The sequence below is a fragment of the Drosophila eugracilis genome, unplaced genomic scaffold, assembly GCF_018153835.1.
Source record: "Drosophila eugracilis isolate 14026-0451.02 unplaced genomic scaffold, ASM1815383v1 contig_47, whole genome shotgun sequence".
Taxonomy (NCBI): Eukaryota; Metazoa; Arthropoda; class Insecta; order Diptera; family Drosophilidae; genus Drosophila; species Drosophila eugracilis.
Window position 1 is genome coordinate 802,598 of NW_024573338.1, and position 26,664 is coordinate 829,261.

Here is a 26,664-nt window from a genome sequence, read left to right on the forward strand (position 1 = left end):
CTTTGCTAATATCGATTGTTTCTTGAGTTATCGGCGCTGCCAACTCCTCGTGTTGTAAATATTCTACGACAAAAAAAAAAAAATATAAAAATTTATTAATATATAAGTTATTTTGTGTTAAAAATTATATATTATTGAAAATATTAAAACATAATATATATTTATTATTTACACATAAATGTACATATAAATATATTCTAAATTTCAATTTAAACTCTGAACAAGATTAATGCAAATATTAAACACAATTCGAAAATTTGCAAAAAAAATCCTAATTAGGCCAAACAAGTTTATGTTTCGATCGAAAGCTGCACAAAACAGTCTTTGACTTAACTCTAGGCCTTGTTTTGGCTAATTTATAGCTTAAAAACCGAGAAAATTTGAGTTTCTTTACAGGACGTTACTGTTATCTAACAGAGATAACCGAGTGGCAGCCCCATTAAACTCTGTTGCTTCTGTTATTCTACAATAACGGTAATATTATTAAATGAAATTGGTTAAAAGGACTTGGTTCTTTTGGCGTTTAAAATCTGCTATTAAAAAATAAAAAGGTTGTAAACTGAATTAAACTTTATTAAAAAGTCATTGAATTTGTTACTGAGCCGCTTTAAGCGGGTTGTCAAATTTGTGTGGATGCTGTGTATTTGTTTTCCTGCTGTCTATTGATTTTATCAGGCCTTGCAGCTTCCCTCGAACAAAAAGGGCGCCACTATAACGACATACTCCTGCCAGACATACTCTACTTAAAACCTTAAATAATAATTGTTGGGAATTATTATAAAACGGCATCTTAACAATGAAGCGTCAGAATGTGCGAACACTTTCTTTAGTGGTATGCACTTTTACGTACCTTTTAATTGGAGCTGCAGTCTTCGATTCACTGGAATCCCCAACGGAGGCCAAAAGATGGGAGTTTTTACAGGGTAAGAACGCATTCTCATTTTTAATCATTACTACAACTTAATATACCATTTATTTTAGCCGTTAAAAACAACTTTGTGAAGAAGTACAATGTTAGCGACGAGGATTTCCGGGTGATGGAGATTGTCATTATTGAAAACAAACCACACAAGGCAGGTCCGCAATGGAAGTTTGCTGGAGCTTTTTATTTTAGCACAGTTGTTTTGGCCATGATAGGTAATTTTTATTATTATAAATCTTAATTTACCTAAAAAATTCTCTCATAAAATTAATTGTTTTAGGATATGGACACTCCACACCAGTCACCATTCCGGGAAAGGCATTTTGTATGGGTTATGCAATGGTAAATTAATAGATTATCCTTAGTTCTTATCTAATAAATAATTGACTTTTTAGGTAGGCATCCCACTGGGACTGGTTATGTTCCAGTCCATAGGTGAACGACTGAATAAATTTGCATCGGTTATTATACGGCGGGCAAAGAGAGCCAGTGGAGCCCGTTGTACGGATGCCACCGAGATGAATCTTATGTTGGCCACCGGGATGCTGTCCTCGATAATTATTACCACAGGAGCTGCCGTTTTTTCCCGATACGAGGGATGGAGCTACTTTGATAGCTTCTACTACTGCTTTGTCACCTTGACCACAATTGGTTTTGGTGATTATGTGGCATTGCAGAATGATCAGGCTTTAACAAACAAGCCGGGCTATGTGGCACTCAGCTTGGTTTTCATCCTTTTCGGTTTGGCAGTGGTGGCCGCCAGTATAAATCTTCTGGTGCTGCGCTTCATGACCATGTGAGTATTTATTTTGTGGATAAAGTTTGAGTTTACTGGACTTTTAACCACAGGCAAGCGGAGGATGCCAAAAGAGATGAGCAGGATGCACAGAACCTGGCCGGAAATGCCAAGCCTGTGACCTTTGATGATGAGTCCACATACAATATGCATGGTAAATTGCTAGAGAATAACTATACAACCGAAAACGATGAGACCGCATCGCTATGTTCCTGCACTTGTATGGGCGGCACAAGGTGCCTTAATCATGAGCAGTTTGTGGATCCGGACTTTCAGCCTACGGATATTATTGAGAGCACTCTTTGTCTGAAGCGTGCCTCCGTCTGATATCCGTACAGCCAGCTGTGGGACTCCTCCATGTAGGAGCCAGAGCCTAAGAAACGCCAAATTATAGTTACAATCCTGTAGAGACCCAACCGCCGCCAACACAAAAAACTTGTTTGTTAGACAAACCTTCCCTACGTAGAAGTTTACACAAGAATGGGTCGATTATATTTAAACAGATTTTCCACAAAAAGCCATTTAATTGGTGAAAAATTTATTGAATTTTCAAAGACTAATTTCCGACCAGTTTTAAAAGTTTTTCGGTAAAAATCGACCCATTCAATTATACACCCATATACACATTTACAAAGGAGGAAACTCTAAAATACCCATGTCAATATCAATCGTATCATCTGGCTGGTAGCCTTAGAATCTTCTATTGGATCTTTGGTACCGCCTCATCCATCCCATCTCGAATTTTAGCTGTATATTGGTTAAACTAAATACTATTAAAGTTTTTGCTCAAAACCCAACAACTGGACTATCTGTCATTTTGGAAAACATAAGTAAAAAACTCGGATCTTAGTAGCCCTGCAAACAACTTTCCTAGACCTTTCCCTTTACGGCCTCAGTTCACCTCAGTATCAGCTAGCAAGCACACGTCTAAAATATAAATCTGAAAAATTATACGTTAAAATATTAAGTTTTTCGCCGGTACTAGCACCCCACAAACTGTATATTCAACTCGGGTTTTTTTTTTAACATTTTTGTTGTGAAAAAGAAATTGTTCCACATTCGGGTTTTACCATTAATACTTGACAATCTGCCAAGATGCGTGAAATAGTGCACATCCAGGCCGGTCAATGCGGTAACCAGATTGGCGGCAAATTCTGGGAAGTTATCTCTGATGAGCATTGTATTGATGCGACCGGTACATATTATGGCGACAGTGATCTGCAGCTAGAGCGCATTAATGTCTACTACAATGAGGCCACTGGTGCCAAGTACGTGCCCCGCGCCATTCTAGTGGACCTGGAACCTGGCACCATGGACTCTGTGCGATCCGGTGCTTTTGGACAGATCTTCCGACCAGATAACTTTGTCTTTGGCCAATCTGGCGCCGGCAACAACTGGGCTAAGGGTCATTACACAGAAGGTGCAGAGCTGGTGGACTCGGTCCTGGATGTGGTGCGGAAGGAGTCGGAGGGATGCGATTGCCTCCAGGTAATTTTACTACGATTTATAGATATTGATTACTTACTTACTTTTTTTTTATACCTCAGGGCTTTCAGTTAACTCACTCTCTGGGTGGCGGCACTGGCTCTGGTATGGGAACTCTGTTAATCTCAAAGATTCGTGAGGAGTACCCCGACCGCATCATGAACACATTCTCGGTGGTGCCCTCGCCCAAGGTGTCTGATACAGTGGTGGAACCCTATAACGCTACCTTGAGTGTGCATCAGTTGGTGGAGAATACGGATGAGACGTACTGCATCGATAATGAGGCGTTGTATGACATCTGCTTCCGGACACTGAAGTTGACCACACCGACATACGGTGACCTGAACCATCTGGTTTCAGCGACAATGTCTGGGGTTACGACTTGCCTGCGATTCCCTGGCCAGCTTAACGCCGATCTTCGCAAGCTGGCTGTGAACATGGTACCCTTCCCCCGTCTTCACTTCTTCATGCCTGGATTTGCACCATTGACCTCTCGAGGATCGCAGCAGTACAGGGCTCTGACCGTACCAGAGTTGACGCAACAGATGTTCGATGCCAAGAACATGATGGCGGCTTGCGATCCGCGACATGGTCGTTATTTAACAGTCGCCGCCATTTTCCGTGGCCGTATGTCCATGAAGGAGGTAGATGAGCAGATGCTGAATATCCAGAACAAGAACAGCAGCTTCTTTGTTGAATGGATCCCGAACAATTGCAAGACAGCGGTTTGCGATATTCCTCCTCGGGGTCTAAAGATGTCGGCCACATTCATTGGAAACTCGACAGCCATCCAGGAACTTTTCAAACGAGTTTCGGAACAGTTCACTGCCATGTTCAGGAGAAAGGCCTTCTTGCATTGGTATACCGGAGAGGGAATGGACGAGATGGAGTTCACAGAAGCTGAGAGCAACATGAACGATCTGGTTTCAGAGTATCAGCAGTACCAAGAGGCCACAGCTGACGAGGAGGGCGAATTCGATGAGGATGAAGAGGGTGGCGGCGATGAATAAGAAAATTACTTTAACCACAAGATCAAAACCTAACACTTATGCCAACCCATACATTGTTTTTTTTTCGGTTTGCACCATTCTCAATGAAGAGCCCAATCGATTGTACATAATTCAGATTTGGATTTTGACATTTTACCCATTCACACGCAAAAGCCTTATCCTTTGTTAATCTCTTGCAAATGCCGCGCCATCTCTTGGTTAACTAATAAATATGTTACATATAAACTACAATACATTTATTTTTAATAAGCATTATTTGGGGCTGTTCTTTTTTGAACACAGGAATTGAAACAATTGGGGGAAAAGGTTTAAAGATTTACAGGGATACCTTCTTTTCTAAAATACGAATAAAAAATTTTTATTGGTGGCAATCATTTTCAACAGTCATTTTGACATTGCTTCCTTAACTTTGTTACTGGTGAAAAAAAAAAAAAAAAGGCAAAACAATGCCTTCGCCCAAAACTCCGGTTTCATCGCGATGTGGCTATCTGCGCAATCGCAAACGTATCCATGTGCATCCCATATCACTACTAAGTAAGAAGACGAAGACCGATAACAACCAAAAGTCTGACCTAGATGATTCCGCTGCTAACGATGCAGAACTCTCGAACTACTCAAAGGACACGTCGGTGGAATCGGAATTCAAGCTAAATGCTTCGGATAGTGGCTTTGACGACAGCCAGGATATTGGCAAGACTGATCGCGATCCCCAACGCAAGGTGAAGAAGAATCCTTTCTAGTCGTTTATTCAATCGAATGGTGTACATAAGTGTGAAGGAACAGCAGCAGCAGTGGCAGCGGAAAATACTTAAGCGAACGAGATATAAATATACTATGGAACATTGTGGACATTGAGATACTCGATTATGAATCGAAATAAAGACATATCCATATTTCGAGCTTAAACATCGTCGAACAGACCTCGTGGTGGGGGGCCCACAATGCGCCCATCTTGCTCCGCTTCATAGTCCGGGTCTCTGAATCCTACTTGCACCTGAGTGCTCACCCCAAACCGGTCGTTGATCTCCTCCGACAAGGATCTTGGTACACCCAATGCCGAGGAGGAGGCTACAGCCGCATAGTCAAAGCTTCCATCGCCGTCGCGGAGCAGCCCGTCCGCAGGCGTGCGACTGCTGGCCAACCCACCGGGCCCTCCACTCCGGTATTTGCTTAAGTAATCGCTGCCCAGAACCTGGTCAGTTCGGTTGAAGTCGCGCCTCCTGGCCATTGCCTCCTCGGCACGCTGACGCCTTCGCTTTTCACGAGCTATCAGATCCTTTCCTTCCTGCACTAGTTCTGTGGCAATTGTTTCGTTTTGCAGGAACTGCTGGAAGCCAAGGGCACTCAGGGCCCGGCTGCCCAGGCTAAACCAGGTGGCCAGGCAGAAAGCAAGCATGCACATGGGGAAGTAGATATTAAAGCCATTCGAGATTATGCCGATAACGTCCATGTGGCCCATGATCTGCGTATAGACCGTCTCCATAATACGCTGAAGATAAAAGAATTTTAGGTTAAGTTTGAAGGAAAACTTAAAACGAAAGTTTACTACTTACATTGGGAATAATATGTGTATCCATATGAATTAGACCCAGGAAGTTGAGGCACATGGGTGGCGTCAGTCGGCAAAGTAGCATGCCACTGAATATCAAACTGTGCTCATTGGTCTGGTGATGTGGTGCAAGGTAGTACAGATTCAAAAAGCGGATCCTCAAGATAGTGGAATAAGTACAGTAGAAGAAGTAGCATAAAACAACCATAGAGAAGACTTCAATAGTAAAGAAGTCGTAGCTTTCCTTGGCCACGTAAATCACTTTGGCGAAAATGGAAAGCACAGGGTGGCGGCTGAAAAAGGTTAGCTCGCTCCACACCACCATAGCTGACATGGTGGCAGTAACGACGCACATAGTTTTCAGAAAAGGGGCCTTTAACAGGCACTCCCAATACCACTGTAGTGTGGCGCTGTAGCATATCCTCTCCAACTGCGAGCGCTGGCGTGGAAACTCCGACTTAAAGCGTCTTTCCGAAGAATGAATGTTTTTAGCCACATCCTCCAAATGTAAAACCGTCTGGACTTGCACGCTCCACAGAGCTTCGGTGCGCTGCAATGTTTGCAGGGATTTGATTACTTGCTTATGAATGCGAACTAGCGCCTTCTCCGAAGGCAAGATAGTGGAACTAGTGGCTCCCATGCCACTGCCCCCAGTACGAGCAAAGTTGCGGCTCGCTCGCTCCTGCAATTCAATTGGAACTTTGCGCAGAATGGTCTCTAGGCAAGGGCGTAGCTCGTGATTGTTAGGTATGACTCGGCTTAGGCCTTGCAGCGACTCTAGAATATCATCCACATGCTCCTCGGCTTCCGCCTTCTCAGTACTTAGTTTGGCCGCCTTGAAGTAGGCGTATTGCAATGCAAATCCCGGCTTGGCATTGTTCCACAGCGATCGAGGCACCTCCACCAGAGCATAGCCCAGCAGCAGGATGAGGAGAAACAGACCCCAAGTGTTGGAAGCCGACGAGGCAATAGCCTTAAGCTTTTGCCAATCCAGAGACTCTCCTTTCACGGCTATGTAGATAAGAAGTATGCCGCAGATGAATAGATAGGAGCCGTAGTAGATAGCATTCTCGATTAGGGCAGACTTTAGTTTTCCCTTTACGGTGAAATCACCCGCCTTGAGGTATGACTGCATCAAAGGCATGATCAACCAGGTAAGAAACTGCGAACTCCAGTAGATAATGCGCCATAAGTTGGGAAACACAGTAGCAGGTACCATGCCCCACGGCTCCTGGCACTGAGACGGTGTCACGGCCGATGTATTGGTAGCATTAGGAGCTGGTGTTGGCGGTCGGTGCTCCGCTACGCACTGGCGGTAAAGAGTCTGCAATTATAGAATTTAGTTATTTACGTTCGTTTGCACTTAAAAATTTAGATAATGGAACTGATAGCCATATGAGAAAGAGTATTTCCAAAGCCACGAAAACATAGTAAATTTTATTCCTATAATCAATACTGGTTTTTCATGGTCTAGCTTCAGCAGGGGTGAATCATTAAAAGATAAGAAATTCCAGACCAAAATCAATGCAGAACTGTGTGGACAATTTGATTGGTGTCTAGGAAGCTTTAGATAAAAAATTAATTAATTTCTGTTCTCACTTTAGAAACGAATCCGTTTTGATTTCATTAGTTGTTTGTACTTTTACAGAAATATATATACAAAATTATCCTGTTTAATTATTAAAACGTGATTTTAAACATTCATACTGTTTCTCTAAAAGCCTCTGAGTCAGATATTTTAATAATTTATAACAGAAATGTGCAGTCTTATCTTACATATCTTTTAACGTAATTGTTGTAAAACTTTCAAACCCTATATTTATGGGTCGAAAATGTATCTAACCAAACGATTTACCAGGATTTTGATTTAACGGTTTTGCTGACACCTAATTTGGATATAATCTGTCTCACGATTTTAAGCTCCATATCAATACTCACTGATGTCACGTCCAGCGGAATGGTGAATACAATCAGGAAGGAAAAACACCAAGCAGTCAACACTGACAAGGTGACAAGGATATGCTGACGTGGAATGTTTCCATAACGATACAATGAGATGCTGGCCAGAAATAAGGCGGCCACAATGCCGAAGGTCAGTAGGTAAGCCATTCTACCAAAAATTGTAATCCTAATCCAAGTGCTAGAGTGCTGGGTTCTTGTGCTTTTTAGTGAATTGTGTGCTTATGACGACTTGTGAGACTTCGAAGCAGGACTAATTCATAGCGAGCCTGTGGGCTCCGTGGTGGACTTCTTCTGTTGGCGTTTCTTCTGCAATTGTCGAGCGGTATCCCGATGCATTTCCTCTAGACGTTCCAGCGCCTGCGTCTTCAGAGGCATCAGATGTGGCCGGCAAAAAAGCAGCTCAGTTTTGTGCTCGAAAAACAATTTTCCGGTTGTTGGCTCAATCAGATCGATTTTCTGCAGAACCTCGGCCTCCACAGCGGACATCCTTCGGCGCTCCACGGGCAGATAAGTGGCGTGGCCGGGGGTTGGTTGGAGGGCGGCGATAGCGGTTTTTTCGTATCGCCGGTTCCAGGTAACCCTTCCGTCGCCGCTCGTCGTATTTATTTGTTTTATTCGGTAAATCAATCGACTTTATCAAAAAGTATGAACGTATGCGTGGGTGGGCAATGTAACACTGTTAGGTGGCAGTGCAGTGCGGATTTTTGATGTTGCTTGCCCTGGTCACACTGGCTAGAAGTGCCCTGTGCGAAATTTAAAATATGTATTTTCTTACGCTGCTCTAATAACCTAAAACCTTAAAACTTGTTTTAAAACAAAAAAAAAAGTTAAAAGTTGTTAAACTAAATATTTAAATATATATTTGAACACTCTACTTGTACCTAAGTAAGCTAAAATTGTACCCAAGTACTTATTTATGTAGCACATCCCAGATTTGCAGCAAGTTGGCATACCTTGGTCAATGTTTTTGTTTTGCTGGCACAGCCAGAAAAATTCTTGATTTTAGATAAATTTGTTTGGCCTGGCCAAAATTGTCAAGAAATGGAGGCGGACAGCACGGTTCCAATAGTGGAAAAATCCCCAGATTGTCGCACTAGCGGCGATGGTATGGAGCAGCCGGAAAACAAAGGAAAGACCAAAACAGAGAGTGAAATCCATGCGAATGCTGATGTGGACACCAAAATTAAGAGGCCCCAATTGTCTCGGAAGGATAGCACTATTGTTCAGGAGGCGGTTATGGGCAGGAAGACCTCAACGAGCAGTGGCCATGTCTCCAATTTACCCTTACCGGGCCTTCATACACTCTACAGACGCCCCGAGATCGTTACCCGGAGTTTAGCACCCGTAATGCCAAAGGGCGAACTAGTCCAGATGCGTCCAAGATTGGTAACTAATTTAGAAACCCTGCCCGAACACAAGAAGACTAAAGCACCCAAATTCGTTCCCTTCGAGCCCTATCCGGGTGCTGTGAATCCCATGATCTCCGAACCAACGAACAAACACAAAATTCACAGAGATAAGAACAACCTGGACATCGCAGTACTGGTGGATCAGGTGTCCACGTTGCGCACCCAGGAATTGGACACGGAAACCAAGAATCTTATGCAAAACAACGAAGCTAGCAGTCAGGAATTGATCTCTCTTCAAGAGGAACTTGCTAAGACGCGCGAGGAACGAAACTACTTTCAAGCCCAGTACAAGTTCCAAACGCAGGTCAACAGCGAGCTAAAGAGCCTGCTAGTAGCCTCCGTAGGTGAGGATCTACAGACTCGGGTCAATCTCCTCACCGAGGACAAATTACAATTAGCTAGAGCGCTTCTGGACACTGCCAACAATCTGACCACCCACACCGAGCAGATTGAGTTTCTGGCCGGGCAATGTGAGGTTTGGCGATCCAAGTTTCTTGCCAGTAGCGTTATGGTCGAGGAGCTAGCCCGTTGGAAAGCGGATCTAACTCAGAAGAACCAGCTACTGAACGAGTCCACCAAGCAGCTGCTACATGCTACCCACCAAATCCGAGAGATTCAGCTGGATATGCTCAAACAGTTGAAGTTCCTGGCCAAGATCCGTTTCCTAAATCTGCCCGCTACCGATGTGATCAGCCTGAGTGCAGAGAACCTAAATATTCTGCAACGCATGGTCCTGCACTCTGGCGTGGGCATTCCCGAAGAGACCCTCAAGTTGTCTAGCGCCAGTACGAGCCCACTTTGCGAGGCAGAAAAGTATGCAGTAAGGGTAAGTATATTATACCGATTGATTTCTTGGCAATTTAATCACTTGAATTGTAATTTAATTGATTGTTCACCTTGTTTATATTCCTAAAGGCCCTTGAATTCATTAGTCAGCCCTTGATGGCCACCGATGAAGCCATACGAGCTCTTTTCGACCAAGCCCAGCGGCCTCACTATGTGCAATCAGCTCCCTCGGAGGTGGATACCACCGACAATCCACAACCGGATAAAAAGCAATAGTTCGTCAGTCTTAAGAAATCACTGTGACAAGCGTTTAGGAGATATAAATTTTATATAAAATCAACAAATATGAATCCGAAAATATGGCTGCGACTTATTGACTTGAAGAGCATTTTTAAACCTTTACTTCATTTCTTTTCAGTTGCGTATATATCAAGTCGTCGTTGGTCAAAGACGGGAATCTGCTGTCGCACTTGCTCCACTAGGTTGAAATCTATATCTGCCACCACAGTTTCTTCTCTTTCGCTAGCTCTATGCAGCACTTTGGCCCAGGGATCCACCACCATGGAATGACCATAAGCCACATACTTGGCGCTTGTATCCCTGGCTGTTGAAGCAGTGACAATAAAGAGCTGGTTATCGTTGGCTCGTGCTCTTTGAAGGAGCTCCCAATGAAGAGGGCCAGTGGTCATATTGAAGGCAGATGGATAGATAATCATCTCACAGCCAGCGTTGCGATATACCCTGGCCATCTCCTCGAATCGGATGTCGTAGCAGATGCCGATACCAATCTTGTGTCCATCTACGTTAATGATGGATAAATCATTGCCGGCGGAAATGTCATCAGATTCGTTGAAGCTAATGCCACCTTTAACCTCTACATCAAAGAGGTGCACCTTGCGATACTTTGCCATGAGGTCACCAGTGGGTGACCAAACCGTACAGGTGTTGTACATGGCATCGTTTTCGCCCAATTCCGGTATTGTTCCGCCAATTATATAGACTTGGTGCTTCTTGGCCAGACCCGAGAGCTGCTGGGAGATGTATCCATCAGGGACGCATTCTATGTTCTTCCGTTTGGGAAGAACAAAGTACTCAGGCAAGGTTATCAATCGAGGGTTGTGCTCTTTGACTACCATCTCGATTTTATTGGCGATATTTTGAACATTGGCGATCTTGTCCTTGAAACTCCAAAGTTGCAATATCGCCAATCGCATGACTACGGAATCAGGAATATTAATATAGTTGAAAAATCCGGAGGAACACTTACTGTTGCTACTTCTTTTCATGTTGGAAAAATGAATTTCTGTTTCGTCTTTAATAACATTTTGACTTGCAAAAAAATATTTGCCATTTAACGGCTTACAGAGATAAGGGGTTCTAAATTTTACTTTAGGTTTGCCAATTTTTGGCACAAGAAAGATTCGCAATCAACTAAAACCTAAATATGGACATTCATATGTATATGATGTACATATGTTTGTTATCTCATACAAATTCAATGAGAATTGGCATTAGTCTCACGAAAACTTAAATGGTACTTTTCGGGACCAATTAGCTAAATAGGTTCAATAGTTTTGTAAAGTTATCATAAATTTTATATACAATCAACAAACATAAATGCAAACATAACTTCTTTTCGTGGCTTAAGCCAAATAATCTTCAGGCTTAAAGATTTTTGTTGAAATCCTTTAATTTGATTTCTTTTCCGTAGCGTACAGATCCAAACGTCGTTGACCAAAAACAGGAATCTGCTGTCGCACTTGCTCTACCAGGGAGAAATCTATGTCTGAAACCACGGTCTCCTCTCCATCGCTGGCACTCTGTTGCACCTTGGCCCAGGGATCCACAACCATGGAATGACCATAAGCCACATACTCAGCGCTTGTATCTCTGGCTGGTGAAGTGGTTATCACAAAAAGCTGGTTGTCGTTGGCACGGGCTCTCTGCAGGAGCTCCCAATGAAGAGGTCCTGTGGTCATGTTGAAGGCAGCTGGATAGATGATCATCTCACAGCCAGCGTTTCGATACAGCCTGGCCATTTCCTCGAAACGGATGTCGTAGCAGATGCCGATGCCAATCTTGTGTCCATCTATATCAATGGTTGTGAAGTCATTACCTGCGGAGAGGGTTTCCGATTCCTTGAAACGAATGCCACCCTTAACGTCGATATCAAACAGATGCATCTTACGATGCTTAGCTATCAGGTCACCAGTGGGAGACCAAACCGTACAGGTATTATAAATGGCATCGTTTTCACCAAGCTCTGGGATTGTTCCGCCCACTATATAAACCTGGTGTTTCTTAGCAAGATTCGAAAGCTGCTGAGAAGTATATCCATCGGGGATGCTCTCGGAATACTCCCTAAAGTACTTGGTTCCATAGGGAGCGTTGAAGCACTCCGGCAAGGTGATCAATCGGGGCTTGTGCTCCTTGACCGCTGCCTCGATTTTACTAGCAGCATTTTGGACATTGGCCACCTTGTCCTTCGAACCTCTTAATTGCAGTAGCACTAAACGCATGACTGTGGATTTAGGAATAGTTAATTAGAACTTCTTTTAAACTAGAGAAACACTTACTGTTGCTGGCTTTTCTCATATTGCTGCAATTAAATGTTATCTGTTTGCGGTTTGATAACAGTTTGCACCGCAAACAAAACAACAACAGGTGGTACAGGGGCGTAGCTAAAGGGGTTGAAATTCTACTTCTAAAGAATCCTTAGTTTGCTTATTTTTGCTATTAAACAAATTGAATTAAAATTTAAATATATTTCCAACAAATAATATTAGAAAATGTATATATCAAATAATTTAAATTACATGAGAATGCGCATAACAACTGCAAATTTGATATCGGGACAGCGTAGTTATGTTATAAAGCTGAAATAACTACTGGAAAAAAGTTACGTTGAAGGACGATCCTTTTAATATAAATAAATATTGGATAAATCATAATAAAAATATTTAAAAACCCCTCTTAGCCACTGTTTTTAAAACTATCTGGCAAGACCGGCAGTGTTGGGAAGTACCCAACAGCTAGCAGCGCAGCCAAGTTCAAGTTGCTCGGTAACGGGGTTGCCACCTTTCTTTCTAGTTTCGTCTCTTTGAGGTATGCACGTGTTCAATTTACAATTTCAGCGAATTTCGCCGCATTTTATGAAATACCTCATGAAATATAACACCAAATGCAGCCAAAACTGCGCCTACCTTAGTGATACGACAAACTAATTATGATTTTCCACGCTTTTCCATATGCAACCAACGAATTGCTACGACCAGCAGCAACAACAGCAAAATGGTCCAACGTCTGACGCTCCGGAGACGCCTGTCCTACAACACACGCTCCAACAAGCGGCGCATGTAACTACACCTGACTACAATACTCAATGGATATGATTAATATATAATTATTTAACCGATTTATAGTGTTCGCACGCCTGGTGGACGTCTGGTGTACCAGTATGTGAAGAAGAACCCAACCGTGCCCCGTTGCGGCCAGTGCAAGGAGAAGTTGAAGGGTATTACCCCCTCCCGTCCCAGCGAGCGCCCAAGGATGTCCAAGCGTCTGAAGACCGTGTCCAGGACCTACGGAGGAGTCTTGTGCCACAGCTGCCTGCGTGAGCGCATCGTGCGCGCCTTCCTCATCGAGGAGCAGAAGATCGTCAAGGCCCTGAAGAGCCAGCGCGAAGCCCTCGTCAAGCCCGTCAAGGTGCCCAAGGCCAAGCCCGATCCCAAGAAGAAGCCCGCTGCCGGAGCCAAGGGCACCAAGGCCGGTGCCGGCAAGGTCACCAAGGGTGGTGCTGGCGGCAAGGGACCCGCTGGCAAGAAGCCCGGCCAGAAGCCTGCTGCCGGCAAGCCCAGGAAGTGAACAGCCCACGCTACGAGTTCGGTGTACTGCTAAATAACTTTTAAAATAAATTGTTTTCCAACTGGATTTGATGTTCGTTTTGTTTTATTTGTTTAGTCTTATTGTATTTTTGTGATTGATTTCTTATTGGATGTACCTATTTCCTAATTGGCTTTTGTTATCAATGTGTGTGATGTATAAGGAAAAATGGTTAATTTCTTTATCATGCTACCATTTAAATATGTACACCATTTATTAATATTGTCAAATTTGTATTAATACAGTAAAATATGAAACGGTTATGAAGAGGGTAAAAATGTGTTTAAAACAAAATAATTTTGTTAAGGTTATTTTTATTAATGAGCATTTTTTCATTATTGATACTACAAATTGATTGTAATGTTAAAGAAATTTACCACACTTAAATTGTAAAAAATCACTTCATAGAGGGCATACTGTAATTATATGTAGATATGACAACTGCGACTGTGTGGCAACTCTACAAAATACAGCTGTTCGGCAAAACGCTTCGAGTTTTCTTGAAAATCACGTAAGCTTCTGATTGCTTCGTTTTTATTTTAAGTACAACTGTTATTTATTGTTCAGAATGTCTGGAACAAAGGTGCTTCGTTCCCTGCTACACGAACTGCGACAGGCATCTCCAAATGGCTGCATCAAGGACTCTCTAGCTGCACGTTACGTTTTGGCGCAATACAAGAAGTTCGCCACCACAGAACAGCAAGTCTGCAAAGCCCGCAATGAAGCTACTTTCCTGGGACAGACTTACTTGACTTATTTGTCCAGCCAGCGGAACTACTTGGAACTCTACAAGGAATTCCATGGGAGGGGCGAAAGATCCGTAAGGGATACCGCCGATTTGGTGGGCTTCAAACTGCCCTCGGATCCTAAGTGATCTAGTTATGTAGTTACTAGTGCGTAGTGCGATTAAAGCGTTTAATGTTGCAAAATTCGTGTTTTTATTTCGGTCTACTGAATCATCTGTCTAAGCATGGTTATGACGCGGTAAGTCACGCTCATCAGCTAAAGGAAAATGAAGGATGTGTATCATAAAAATTGCCGTATAACAATATCTTACCTGTTTAAAGGTGTCCAGTGATATGGGCAGGTAACCCATGGCACTCAATTCCACGGGCTGCTGTGCCCGTATGATAATTATCAGCAGGTACTTCTTGTACGCTATAGAGGCATTATGAAAATCATGATTGTACACGGCATGGGCCACCTCGGCACTCTGCAAAAGATTGAAGTTATTACGATAACTTTAAGACTTAATCATAACCTACCAAATCTAGGACCTGTTGTCCATAATAACATACTAAGTACACCTGCATTACCGAAGTGGCAATAAAAATAACATAAGTAAAGCCCTCCAAAGTGGGTCCTTGAATCAGGGTGTAAACCGCCACTGTACAGATCACCGCTGCGGTGGTCAGCAGGCTCAATAGCAATGATCCTCCAAAAATTCCATTCAGATCTTTTTGTAACCTATTACAGAAACACATTATAGTCTTAATTCTCGTAAGAACTTAGTTAAGCAAATGCCTTAATTAACTTACCTGACAAGATACACTTGCTTGTCCACAATTTTTGACAGAAATTTTCGATCTTCCTCGTCATTCTCCACACTAGGTCTGTGATCCTGTAGCGAACGTATAATGCCTCTGAAATGAAGATTAATCTGTATCTGGAAGTACAGCAGCCAGATATCTGCGCCAATATTCGAGATGACCATCTGGGTGCTGTGTAGCCACTCCAGAGTATAGATTACTATGTAGATCCAAAATGAATGCTTTTCAGGATCAAACAAAAAGTAAGGATAACAGTGCATGTAGGCAAAGCCATGATGTGTGTAGTACGATATAGTTGATGTGATAATTGGTCCAATGACAACCATAATTGAGGATCCAATGTAAATTATAACTAAGTAGACAAACGGTTTTGACCAATAATGATCATTCACCCGGTGATAAATCCTGTCCAGCGTGGTCTTCGGATACAGATCGGCCAGTTTGGAGTAGAGGCTTTGGATGGCAACACGCTGTAGGACTGTGGCGTATTTGGTATCTGAATTGATGACATAGGTGACTAGAGTGGCATAGCGCATGATTAGCGACACATTATCTATAGTTTTGGCCTCGATCATTCGAAATATCATTAATCCCACGCAGACACTGTGGCTGCTTAGGCAGAGAAAACGATATAAGCGGAATAGCATCCTTCGGATTCGTGTCTTTGAAATGCCCAGCATGTCGTAGCCCATAATCCACAACACAAACGTGGGAAAGCGAGAGAAATCCTCGTAGCTGTACTGCACTGGTTCCATTTTGAAGATGTTATGTGGCTATCTAAGCCCCAGAAAGTCCTTTTATAGGGAATAGATCCTGTGAGAGTGGTTTGCGGTTTTGTGGCTATTACCTCCAATAATTACGATAGGCCGAGGTGTGAAAAGTTTTAATAATTAATATTCATTGAATAAACTCTTACAAATATCTAAAAAGTTGACATGTTAGTAATACCCTTTAAAGTTTAGCTCATTCAAGAAGTACATACTTTTCCTAGAACTTAATTATTTCCACATAAGCACATATAGTTTATATACATATATGGCAAAAAGCAGACAATAAAGAGAGCACATGTATTAAAATTAACATTAATTAAGATCAATTGACAGAAGCGCAGAATCAAAGTTGCAATAACCAAGGCCAAAGGGGTTATAACTTGTATATGAATAAGAATTGATATAGTCTTGTAAGGGCTACATAAGTCAGATGTATAAACTGATATTTCAAGGTCTTTAACAAAGGGAACTCCTTGTGGTTTCACACCTTTGCTAGCACGTTTTCAACTTTTAAGCAGAAATGACAAAAATAGAATCTAAAGTTGGGACTGTCTAGTTTTCCTTCACCACTTTTCTGCTTTTAATAGTTTTATTAAGGGGGTCCAAAAAATTAATTAGATTTCGGTTATTAACACTTGCGCTGCCAGTCTGTGTGCCCATTCCCGCAGTTGGCCATAAAAATATGTACGCATAATAATGCCGTTTGACGGGGAGAAGTAACCACTTTGGTCACTGCCTTGCTTGCACTTAATAATTTCCATAAATGAGCTCCTCAGTTTTCTTGGGCGTGTTTACCGTTCCATTGTTGATGCAATTGTCTTTTTTGTTCTTGCTTTTGTTGTTGTTGTAGCTGGTGTTGTTGTTGTTGACATAAATGAAATTCTTGCACACAGCAACAAATTGGCATGGGAGTCGTTCGCTCAATAGGTTCTATCCGACTTCTGACTGGAATGCTAAACATCTGAGCAGCAAGGAGGTGTCTGGCTTTCAATGTCCCTTCTGACATTGCAGCATTCTTTTAGCTCGAAGGTGTTGCTCTTAGGTGGTTGGTAACTCAGGTAGCCATTCCATTTAGCCATAAAGTATCTGAGTAACTTAAGTATCTAAACTAAAATACGTTTAACAAGCAGATAGTTTAAATACTCTAAAGTTACCTCAAGCAAGTTACCCTAAGCATTGCCAAATGTATCTCTCAGATGCAAGATTATAAGCATCAAAAAACTCCATTGTTCAAAGAATCTTTAATGGTTTTGTTTTGATTTGGTTGCTTCATTCTAACCCATCAACCATTCATTTATTGCTGTCATACCATTGCACAATTTCCAAGTCGGTCAACTATTGTTTGTCGAGTTTTCATTCTGGCTCAACAAGCCATAAAAACCCAAAGATACATAGATACAAAGATGCATACATATATAGATAAGTTCAAGCCCATTTTGAACTTCTCTCATCAATTTTACTGTTTTACAGTGCATATGTAATTTATTCATTAGACTCAATTGGCCGCCAACAACTGTTGCCTCCCATTTACCACCGATCTTCAAAGGCAGCTGAAACTGATGCCCCATATATATATATATATAATACTATATATCTACTCGTACCAAGAATTGCACTTGCAAAAGCAACTCAAACATTAATGGGACATATAAAGAGATTTATGTGAGGCAACTATGCGTCACAATAGAATGCGTCTGCTTAAATTAGAAATCGTTATTTAGGCCGTCTCTCTACTTATAGTTGGTCTAATTATTCAAGTGGGATGAGAAGGGGATTCTAGGAATATGGCTACATAAGCAAATAAAGGATGGAAGATATCCTGTCCAGGACACCGGAAGGTGCCCGGTGTCCCTATCGCTGTCTCACTAAATACTTTATGAGGCTGAGGCGCCTTTGTAAATGTTCTTTTTTTTTCGTTGTTGTTGCTGCGACGTCTGGCTCCAAACCAAAATAAACATAGCAAAACTGGGAAACCCGGGAAACAGATCCGGTGCATAGACAACGGCAAACACCCTAAAACCCAGAAGAAACAACACACACACCAACAACAGGGAGAGATGAATGGCTGGCGGAACAAAGAGCACGCCGAGAGTCTGAAAATGGGCAACAGGCTGGCCAAAGAGACGTCTGTCTGGCTGGGTGTAAATAAAAAATATGGCCAAGAGGTAAAGGAGGTGGCACACCATTTGCCCGGCAATCAAATCAATGGTCAGGGGTTTTGTCCTCCAACGCGGGCAGCATTAATCGGCATAAAGTATAATATCTCACACTCTTTTACGTACCGATGCGATTTCAATATCCATTATTCAGTCGGGGTTGGGGGAAGGTGGATTATAGAGTGGATTGGCCACACATAAAATAAATATTATTAAATTTAAATGTTTATTTTATGAGAGAGAAGAAACTTTTAAACAACTTGGTTTACAAAAATCTAATTTAATCTGATAATAAGTCTATAAATACCTTACCTCTTTTGTTTTTATAGTTTAATCAGATTAGCTTTTAAAGAATCCTTTAAAATTCTAAAGATTTCTGTGATACTTTAATCTCTTTTATTTTCATATTTTCCCAATCATTTACTAAGTTTTCTTCCTGTGCATCGAAGTAAACCTCCTGACAGTGTTGGACTTTGCAAACACCATATGCATTATGCGCAGAACAGAACCCATCTCTGACCACAAGGACAACAAAGACCAGGAGCTGCAGGAGCTACTGCTCTTTTCACTTTCCCATTTATTAATGAATTTATTGGCCCTTCTGCATTTGATGCGCAAAATGCATTTTCGCATTTATCGTGAAAATGACAGTCACTGAAAGGGGGGAGAAAATTAAATGGAGAATTTGCAATTGAGTTTGAGTTGAGGGGGTGTATGGAAGGAGGACGTGTCAAGGGTAGATCTACGCATAACATTTATCATAGCTTTTGTTTTGGTTACATTTCAGCTGCTTCCGTTTCCAAAGCGACCAAGTGGGTGGTTGGGTGTGTTTGTCTTTAGATCCTGCCAGCTGTCGCACGAAAGACCCGAAACCTGTGTAATTAATAGTGCGGAAATTTGGTAATTCTCCGATTACAACAGTCATTCCTGTCGGCCAGAGTGAAGCCAATGGTTAAGTCTGGTAATGGATTAGGGAAAAACGTTAAAAGTTAAGGGAAAAGGAAAAACTTTTTAGTTTATTGGTTAAATTTTGAAGATATTTAGGTCTGGTATTGTTTTATTGGTTTCTTTGTTTCAGGATGAAGCATTTTCAACAATTTAAAAGAGACAGAAAACTTGGTTTCTGTTTAATATTTACATAAAAAACAGAATAGTAATTTGTTATCATATTGTCATTATGCTATATCTGATAACATATCATATTCATTTTTATGTAAATATAAGAAAAATATATTGTTAAGATATTTAAAAAATATTTGTATTTTGGAACAGGATTCTCATTTCTAAAGTAAAATATAAAATAATAATAAGTTAAAAGACCGCCCACGAAGTATTTATCAAGGAAGTGTTTATAAGGGTTACATTTTCTAATAGCTAAAATAGGAATATTCGATTTTCCAAACAATGGCCTGCACTTTCAAAGAGGGGAAACAATAATAAAACTAACAAAAGGCAAAAGTCAGCAAACAAACCTAATCCCCACGAAAATCCTTTACTAAATCGACTGCCTTATGCTGACTTTTACCTTACGAAAATGTTTGCTGGGTGCATTGCAACCGGTTCTCTGGTCTGCCTGCTCTCCCTCACTCACTCTCTCTCATTTTCTCAGTTTCTCTGTTTGTTCTCACCGCACTCGCATTGCTCATTCGCCGCATCGGCCTGAGCAGTTGATTTTATGCCGGCGCTCAGTTCCCGCTGAACATTCGAGGCGAACGGTTCGCTGTGTTTCTTTTGGGTCTGATTTGATTATTATTCCCCGATTTTTTCGATTCGAACCGATATTCGCTGCCGTGCTGCTCGTTTCGCGATTCTCGAACTGTGGCCATGTGAAGTGCAGACAACATCCTCAATAGGCATTAGAAAAAATTTTAATTCGTCGTTGCCGATAAAGCCTTTGACACGATAACGATCCAATTTTAATTATGATTGTGCCAAGAACTGTGCTCTGATTACGCAAATTGCAAGTGAAAACCGTCGGCAGAGAAATTTAGCGGTAAATGTGGTTCCCCTCCTTACCAAAAAAGAAGAATAATATATTTATTCCGTGATCACCTATAAAAATGTTATTTACATTTTTAATTTATCTAACGGTTGTGTTTGCTACTACTCTCCTTGTAGTGTTCTTACTGTTTTAGTTGTTGTTGTTGTTGTTCGGGTGTTCTGGTTCTGGTGGCTGGGGATGCTCCCCTAGTTGCTGCCTAACCCGTTTATGTTTTACTCGACTTGGCCAACTGCACACGCACATACAGACAATGCATCAAGTTGTTGTTCTGGCGCATCCAAGAAATGCAGAGAAAAAAAATGAAGGCTATAGTGAGGATCACATAGGTTTTTATACAGAAATGTGAAAAAAGAGACTTATAAGCCTTAAAATTTGATAAGAAAAACTTCTTTAAAAAGATATATATATTCAAGAAAGTGTTTTCCCATTCAAATATTATGACTTCAAATTCGTCATAACTTAAAATTCATTCACTAAATATAAGCTAAAAATACTACAAAGTATACTTAAACTTTAAAAAACAAAAACTTTTCTTTCATTAACCTTATTTACCAAACAAAAATCATATAAAAAACTTCACTTTTTCCTCGTGTACCTTTAAGATACACGTACTTGCCGCACACACCTTCTGTCGCTGTGTTTCCTTATTGACTTCGCCCCTGCCTGCTGCCCCCTGCCCCCCTCCCTCCACTCACTCCTTGGGGCAATGTTTATTTTTGTTTGCTCGCCCAGCAAGCGGGAAAAACAAGTTTTTTTCTTTGAAAACCAAAACAACAACCACAGCAGCAGCAGGAGCACGGAGTTACTGCGCCGCAGCTCTTAGCTCGCTTTGCTTTTCGGAAAATACTTGGGGAAAAGTTCAAGTGAAGACAACTGTTGCATTCAAAATACCAACAAAAAAACAAAAAGAAAATAAAAAATAAAATATACACATTTATGTGCAAGTGTCGGGTGTTGTTGGGTGAGAGCGGAAAATGCGTTAATTAGCGGATAAAGAAAATAAAGTATATGCCAGTGACTCGAATTAAGTCGTTAATCAAAAGCCGGGACGAGATCGTGTGTAATTAGCAAAATGTCGTGACATATGCAGGCAAAGCGGAAAAAAAATATGAACGAAGAAATGTCAACGCATGTGAAAGTTTATTTTGGAAGAAAAAAAAAAAGAGTGTATGTGTGACATAAATAATTAATTTCAGTGAGGCGATAAAGCGCAACGCCAGCAAAATTTCCAAATAACCATGCAACAAGTGTTTACCACATGTCCGCTGTGTTTTTTTTTTCTTGTGTGTAATTTTCCCCGCCCCCCCTGCAATCCGCTCTCCCCCATACTTACTTTAAGTCCGGACTGGAAGATAACACCAATTCTGATTCATTTCCCTATATATACTATATATATATATATGTATATATCTCACAGAGAGCCGGGACCCAAATAGGGAGTATCGAGAGCAAAATGGGCTTCTCATCGGCCCTGCAAAGTCGGGCCGCCCATGAGGCGTTGATCGTACGCCAGGATGCCGAACTTCGGCTAATGGAGACCATGAAGAGATCCATCCAGATGAAGGCCAAATGCGACAAGGAATACGCAATCAGCCTGACAGCTGTGGCCCAGCAGGGTCTCAAAATCGATCGAGCTGACGAAATGCAAGGTAAGGAAAGCGTTTTGAGAATTGCAATTGCAAAATCTGATAAGAATATTTGGTTAGTGATATCGGTGGAAGTGCGCCGTCCTCGTGCTATTATTCTTGTTATTTAGGTTTCTGTGAGATTAAGCAGTTGGTTATCAAAAAAAATAAAGGGTTATTAAAAGTAAATTAGGTTGCAAAAGTATCTGAAAACTGATTAGGTTTAGAGTGCTTGAATTGCTAAATGGTTATAATAATTAGTTGCCTGATTAAACGTTTTTTCCATGGCGATTGTCTTTGGAAACTAAACTAACTATAACAAGATTAAGTTATCATTATTTAATAAATGTGTAAATACTCAAATAAAAACAACTTGCAGTTTTTACAAACCTTAAAAGATAAAAATATTTAATGGAATGTTATTGGATTTTCATTTTATTTTTATTTAATTCTTAAAATACCTTCTAAAGTGTTTTTATTTAAAGTTGTAACTTTTTTAAAAAGTATTTTTAATTAAAAAAATAAGTTAATTTTTCTACAAATAACAACTTGCTTAGATAAAAAACAAAAATTAGCAAAAACTGTTAACAAAATCAATACCAAAACGTGTTGGCTTTCCCAAAAAATGCCTTACAATCCAACATATGTTCGAAAACCAAAACAATTACAGCTAAATGGATCGAGTATTATAGTAAGATGTTCGAACTTCACTGACCCCTTGGACATTACTCACCAGTTTGGACGGGTGGCCAGTGCGGTTACAGCATTCGCAGGCATATCATCCATTAGTCAGGGTAAATGTCCGTCATTTATAAGGCAAGTGTCGATAAGCTGGTGGTTGGATAGTACGATGACAGTGTTAATAGTCTCTATACGGGTATATATACGAGTATAAGAAAGAGGGCGTTTATGGGATAAATCAAAATATATCTTATTGTAAGGGTGAACAGTCCTTACTAAAACATTTTTTTGGCAGCCTGCTGAGAGCGCAAAGGCAACTGGCCAGTGGCTATCGCGTGACTAGATCGCATTTCCAAGTGAATAATACGCGTTAGGTTTTATTTTAAACGACTTGAGATAATCGCCAGACAAGCAAATCGTTTTCAACTACCGTGCTCTGGGTGGCATCCCATCTCCCATCTACCATCTCATCTCATCCGGCGGCGGCCAATATAGCCAGGATACTGTCGAGCAAATTGGACTGGCCAAGCCATGGAGCTCATCAAAGTGTCGACAAAGTGCAGCTGTCTCTGGTTGCTCCCCTAGAACAGAGAACACGAAATTGCTATAATTTGCAGTCAGTGTCGGTGTTTTTCTCGTTTTTCATTTTTTTCATTTTTCGTTTTTCACTTGGGAAATGTTTTCGTTGCTGTTTACATGGCCAAACAAACGTATCCGCTGGATGCGAGAAAAACAAACGCACACAGCCAGTGCACAAAAGCGTAGCCGAATGATTTAGTTCAGGCCATTTGATATAGTTCAACTATATATATATATCCGATCTCTCACCTTGACCATGAACTTGAATCACTCGATTTGTAGTCTTAACTTCAAACTTCACAGCTTAGCCAAGCGTAAACGTTTTTGGCCAAAAAAAAAACAACAGACAGTCAGAGGTATTATGTTTCTCATTAGCTTAGCAAATAATTTAACAAAAAATCTGTTGAATGTCTTTGCCTCACTTTGAGGTAAGAATAATGATTCATTGCCTGCAGTTTTCAATTGCACTTTTACCCATCTGTTCAGTGGATAAAACTCCAGTGAGTCATAGTCTGGGTAAATTGTGGATTAGCTGCGGTTTTATGGGCTTAAAGTCTGTGTCTAATCTTAAAATTAGTTTGTCCTATGACTAGGCGTTTGATAACTTGTTTTTAGCACGTAGATTTAGAGGAAAATGGGGCTAAGATTTAGAAGAGATTAGCCTTGTAACACTTTTAATTAGTACAATAAATATTCATCTTATTTGGTTATGAAAGTCTTAAGTCATATTTTTTGAAAGTTTTAAGGCCTTTTAAAGGCATATCTTAGACTTAAACCAACGTAAATTACATTTTTACTAAAAAGTTTCCATTTTTTCCCTTATTACAGGCAGCCTGATCACCAAATCCTGGCGATCCTACTTGGATGAACTGGACCAGCAGGCCAAACAGTTCAAGTTCAACGCCGAGCAGCTGGAGGTCGTCTGCGATAAGTTGACCCATCTTTCACAGGATAAGCGAAAGGCTCGAAAGGCCTACCAGGAGGAGCATGCCAAGATCGCAGCACGCCTGAATCATGTGAGTGTCCCGGCCAACACCTTAAAAAAACCCATAAGATATCCGAAACACTCGACGCACCCAATTCAGAAATCCAATGAATTAACAAAAGACAGGGCACTGGGAGAAAATGGGAGTATAATTAAGAACAAGGTTAGATATACTCGTACAGAAAGTAGAATATAGATTTTTGTATCTTCACATTCACCCAACTTCCTGTTTAAGCTCTCCAGATAATTGAGTCTTTTCTTCGGGTGTATACATTCATTTATTTATGATTGCCATTGAGGAGTCAACCACAATAATAATCATTTGGAGCTCGGAGACCCCGAAGCTCCGCCCACTGACGTCTTTTGTTGACTGCCCCATTGTTCGAATGTTCTTCTATATATACATACTCGTATATAATATTAAGTATTTGTATAATCAAAATAAATATTAAGCATTTCTGTGGAAAAGCCAGCATTTAAGCAGCTTAAGAGTCATGTAAACACTCGCCAAAAACGAAGGAGAACACCGATTCTTATTGGCTTTGTATGGCCGGTCCAATGGCCGATGTACTAAATCAATAGAAGTGTTTATTTATGAGCCGTGTCGTGCGGCAACAAGTTTATTAACCCAGCGGGCACAATATTAGAACAACAACAACAATATCTATCACACGAGCCTGAAGAAGGGTCAACAAATTGCGAATATTTACGGGTGCTGACAGCAAATTAGCATTTCGAGAGACACAAAAGAACGCGGCGGAACTTCAAACCAAGCTAATATTCTAAACAAATAGTTAGTTTAAAAAATTCTATGTTTTAGCCACATGCGACATGTTGCAAATGGACAGATGGTCACTGCCAAAAACGACAAACGATGACCCAAAAAAAAAATATGCTGTTTTGTTTCGTGATTTTGGCATAGAATTCTCGGCCAGTGTTTGGTTTTCCTGCGGCCTTTGTCACGTCTAAACAAAAGTCTCGGTTGCCCATTGCATCGCCAGCTATCTAGCTTACTTTAGTATTATTTATTTATTTATCAAGATACCCATCTATTTTTGTGGCAAACAAGAAGCTTTTTGCGCCGCAGTTTTGCTGCTTGCAAAACAAAATTTAATGGGCGGCGGGAATGCCAATCAAAATTTCAGCGAATCGTCGATGATTTCTTCACAATGCTTAACATTTAAGCAATTTAAGATTTGATTTCTTAGGAAACAAAAGAAACGTTATATATTTTCTATAAATTAACTGAGAAATCAAGGGTTAAATTTACTAAAAAATCCATTAAGCTTGCTAAAAAGCCTTTCAAACTGTTTAAAGATTTATTAGTTCCTTTAAGTTCGCCTTCAATAGTTTGTAATCAAACAGTAAACTTTGCCAGCAGTTAAAAAAAGCTAGTAAAAAAGATAAAAAAAAAAAACTGGCAAACTACACATGCTCCAAAACTTGCGCCAATCTCAAGTCAATTGACAACAATTTAGCGAAATGGCAATAAAAATTACAAACCATGCAGACAGCAGCAAAAAAGCAAAGCAAAATTCTGGGTAAAAGAACTCGAAGCCAAGTGGAAGATGAGAGTCGCCTTTTGGACCCCGGACTTCTACGAGTTCTTGCTCTCCTCATACTCTTTTTTTTATTTCTCATTTTTTATTGGACTTTGACTTTGTAATATTTGCGCAATGTATCGAACGGCAGCAGGAAAATAACAGCAGCAAGAAACCTGAGTTATGGTGGCAAGAGCTCATCGAGAGAAGGAGGATTGTTGTTGATTTAATAAGTGTCTAGAAATGGGTCGACCAGTCGACCAGTCGACCAGTCGTTTGGTCTTTCCAGTTGGAATCGATTCTATATGGTGTTGATGGATGGAATTGCAATATAGTGTTGATGGATTGAAATTAGATTATTATTATTGGGAGCAGGCAAACAATTCACTCGTTTAAGATTGAAGAAAATTGATTAAGACGATGACGTTGAGATCTTAAGCTGTTAGTATAAGGAGGTAATAAGGAAAATTCTCTATCAATGATGATGGCTGCTTAACCAATTAACTAGTTAGTTAACTAAAGATAGATAGCTTAGTTAGGTTTACTGTAAAAATATATGCTTAACACTTTAAACTTTGCTTTTAAGTGTCTAATTTGTACCTTTTTAAAAATTGAATCATAAACTTTTTAATGATTTTGGCACATGGTTAATTATTGTTTTTTTTTTAATTGTTTTTGCAATTTCCATAAAAGTATAATAACTTATAAACAGGCTTTTAAATTTGAATATTTACTTAGTTTGCCTTGCCCGAAAAATACTCATTTATAGGAAAATATCTTTTCAATTATCATTTTTATCACTTTAAACTACCAAGCAATGAAGACCTAATTATTGTACTTAAGATTTGCATTTCCTGGAGAAGTATTTTCCATTTTTTATTATTACTTTATGAATGCTTGTAGTTTGTCATGCGGAGATGCCAAATTTGTTAGACCTTAAGGGCGGGGTAAACCCAATCACTTTGTCCAGTAGG

General features: G+C 40.6%; 12 protein-coding genes across 18 annotated transcripts in view; 7 read left to right on the plus strand and 5 right to left on the minus strand.

Moving 5' to 3' along the window:
• Positions 1 to 248: 248 nt before the first annotated feature.
• On the plus strand, positions 249 to 2,534 carry LOC108109802 (two pore potassium channel protein sup-9). 4 transcript variants are annotated; one of them, XM_017218524.2, is made up of 6 exons: positions 249 to 551; positions 676 to 923; positions 982 to 1,137; positions 1,203 to 1,264; positions 1,318 to 1,718; positions 1,772 to 2,534. In XM_017218524.2, the coding sequence occupies exons 2-6, from the start codon at positions 797 to 799 to the stop codon at positions 2,043 to 2,045; spliced, it is 1,020 nt and encodes a 339-aa protein (XP_017074013.1). In that variant the 5' UTR covers positions 249 to 551; positions 676 to 796; the 3' UTR covers positions 2,046 to 2,534. The 4 variants fall into 4 exon arrangements, with proteins under 4 accessions (XP_017074013.1, XP_017074039.1, XP_017074030.1 ...); XM_017218550.2 differs by having other exon boundaries at positions 685 to 923; XM_017218541.2 differs by having other exon boundaries at positions 249 to 474.
• An 89-nt stretch (positions 2,535 to 2,623) lies between these two features.
• On the plus strand, positions 2,624 to 4,444 carry LOC108109792 (tubulin beta-2 chain). Its single transcript, XM_017218497.2, has 2 exons — positions 2,624 to 3,206; positions 3,266 to 4,444. The coding sequence occupies exons 1-2, from the start codon at positions 2,814 to 2,816 to the stop codon at positions 4,211 to 4,213; spliced, it is 1,341 nt and encodes a 446-aa protein (XP_017073986.1). The 5' UTR covers positions 2,624 to 2,813; the 3' UTR covers positions 4,214 to 4,444.
• A 106-nt stretch (positions 4,445 to 4,550) lies between these two features.
• LOC108109850 lies at positions 4,551 to 4,953 on the plus strand. Its single transcript, XM_017218615.2, has one exon. The coding sequence runs from the start codon at positions 4,660 to 4,662 to the stop codon at positions 4,951 to 4,953; it is 294 nt and encodes a 97-aa protein (XP_017074104.1). The 5' UTR covers positions 4,551 to 4,659.
• LOC108109788 (LMBR1 domain-containing protein 2 homolog) lies at positions 4,944 to 7,984 on the minus strand. Its single transcript, XM_017218482.2, has 3 exons — positions 7,701 to 7,984; positions 5,767 to 7,086; positions 4,944 to 5,702 (listed from the first exon to the last, which is right to left on the minus strand). The coding sequence occupies exons 1-3, from the start codon at positions 7,869 to 7,871 to the stop codon at positions 5,115 to 5,117; spliced, it is 2,079 nt and encodes a 692-aa protein (XP_017073971.1). The 5' UTR covers positions 7,872 to 7,984; the 3' UTR covers positions 4,944 to 5,114.
• Positions 7,876 to 8,402, minus strand: LOC108109854 (BBSome-interacting protein 1). The gene has a single exon (XM_017218631.2). The coding sequence runs from the start codon at positions 8,208 to 8,210 to the stop codon at positions 7,980 to 7,982; it is 231 nt and encodes a 76-aa protein (XP_017074120.1). The 5' UTR covers positions 8,211 to 8,402; the 3' UTR covers positions 7,876 to 7,979.
• Positions 8,403 to 8,593: 191 nt separating this feature from the next.
• LOC108109797 (golgin-45) lies at positions 8,594 to 10,277 on the plus strand. The gene is made up of 3 exons (XM_017218510.2): positions 8,594 to 8,609; positions 8,709 to 9,959; positions 10,049 to 10,277. The coding sequence occupies exons 2-3, from the start codon at positions 8,766 to 8,768 to the stop codon at positions 10,193 to 10,195; spliced, it is 1,341 nt and encodes a 446-aa protein (XP_017073999.1). The 5' UTR covers positions 8,594 to 8,609; positions 8,709 to 8,765; the 3' UTR covers positions 10,196 to 10,277.
• A 36-nt stretch (positions 10,278 to 10,313) lies between these two features.
• On the minus strand, positions 10,314 to 11,207 carry LOC108109824 (omega-amidase NIT2-like). Its single transcript, XM_041819193.1, has one exon. It carries the CDS (start codon positions 11,203 to 11,205, stop codon positions 10,324 to 10,326), a length of 882 nt encoding a protein of 293 aa, XP_041675127.1. The 5' UTR covers positions 11,206 to 11,207; the 3' UTR covers positions 10,314 to 10,323.
• Positions 11,208 to 11,491: 284 nt separating this feature from the next.
• Positions 11,492 to 12,624, minus strand: LOC108109831 (omega-amidase NIT2-like). The gene is made up of 2 exons (XM_017218576.2): positions 12,496 to 12,624; positions 11,492 to 12,440 (listed from the first exon to the last, which is right to left on the minus strand). Exons 1-2 carry the CDS (start codon positions 12,512 to 12,514, stop codon positions 11,608 to 11,610), a joined length of 852 nt encoding a protein of 283 aa, XP_017074065.2. The 5' UTR covers positions 12,515 to 12,624; the 3' UTR covers positions 11,492 to 11,607.
• A 528-nt stretch (positions 12,625 to 13,152) lies between these two features.
• LOC108109838 (60S ribosomal protein L34) lies at positions 13,153 to 13,849 on the plus strand. Its single transcript, XM_017218589.2, has 2 exons — positions 13,153 to 13,275; positions 13,342 to 13,849. Exons 1-2 carry the CDS (start codon positions 13,211 to 13,213, stop codon positions 13,781 to 13,783), a joined length of 507 nt encoding a protein of 168 aa, XP_017074078.1. The 5' UTR covers positions 13,153 to 13,210; the 3' UTR covers positions 13,784 to 13,849.
• A 372-nt stretch (positions 13,850 to 14,221) lies between these two features.
• On the plus strand, positions 14,222 to 14,730 carry LOC108109845 (protein FMC1 homolog). The gene is made up of 2 exons (XM_017218601.1): positions 14,222 to 14,312; positions 14,369 to 14,730. The coding sequence occupies exons 1-2, from the start codon at positions 14,236 to 14,238 to the stop codon at positions 14,673 to 14,675; spliced, it is 384 nt and encodes a 127-aa protein (XP_017074090.1). The 5' UTR covers positions 14,222 to 14,235; the 3' UTR covers positions 14,676 to 14,730.
• Positions 14,731 to 14,749: 19 nt separating this feature from the next.
• Positions 14,750 to 16,106, minus strand: LOC108109860 (odorant receptor 85f). Its single transcript, XM_017218644.2, has 4 exons — positions 15,340 to 16,106; positions 15,067 to 15,268; positions 14,859 to 15,014; positions 14,750 to 14,803 (listed from the first exon to the last, which is right to left on the minus strand). Exons 1-4 carry the CDS (start codon positions 16,104 to 16,106, stop codon positions 14,750 to 14,752), a joined length of 1,179 nt encoding a protein of 392 aa, XP_017074133.2.
• Positions 16,107 to 19,949: 3,843 nt separating this feature from the next.
• Positions 19,950 to 26,664, plus strand: part of LOC108109936 (tyrosine-protein kinase Fer) — a 28,948-nt gene continuing 22,233 nt past the window's right edge. For 3 of the 4 annotated variants that reach the window (XM_017218750.2, XM_017218758.2, XM_017218767.2), the window contains exons 1-3: positions 19,952 to 20,270; positions 21,697 to 21,928; positions 23,993 to 24,180. In XM_017218750.2, coding sequence (XP_017074239.1) covers positions 21,733 to 21,928; positions 23,993 to 24,180 — 384 coding nt within the window. In that variant the 5' untranslated portion in view covers positions 19,952 to 20,270; positions 21,697 to 21,732. Of the gene's footprint in view, positions 20,271 to 21,696; positions 21,929 to 23,992; positions 24,181 to 26,664 lie in introns of all 4 variants that reach the window. The other variant, XM_017218741.2, reaches the window with a different exon arrangement.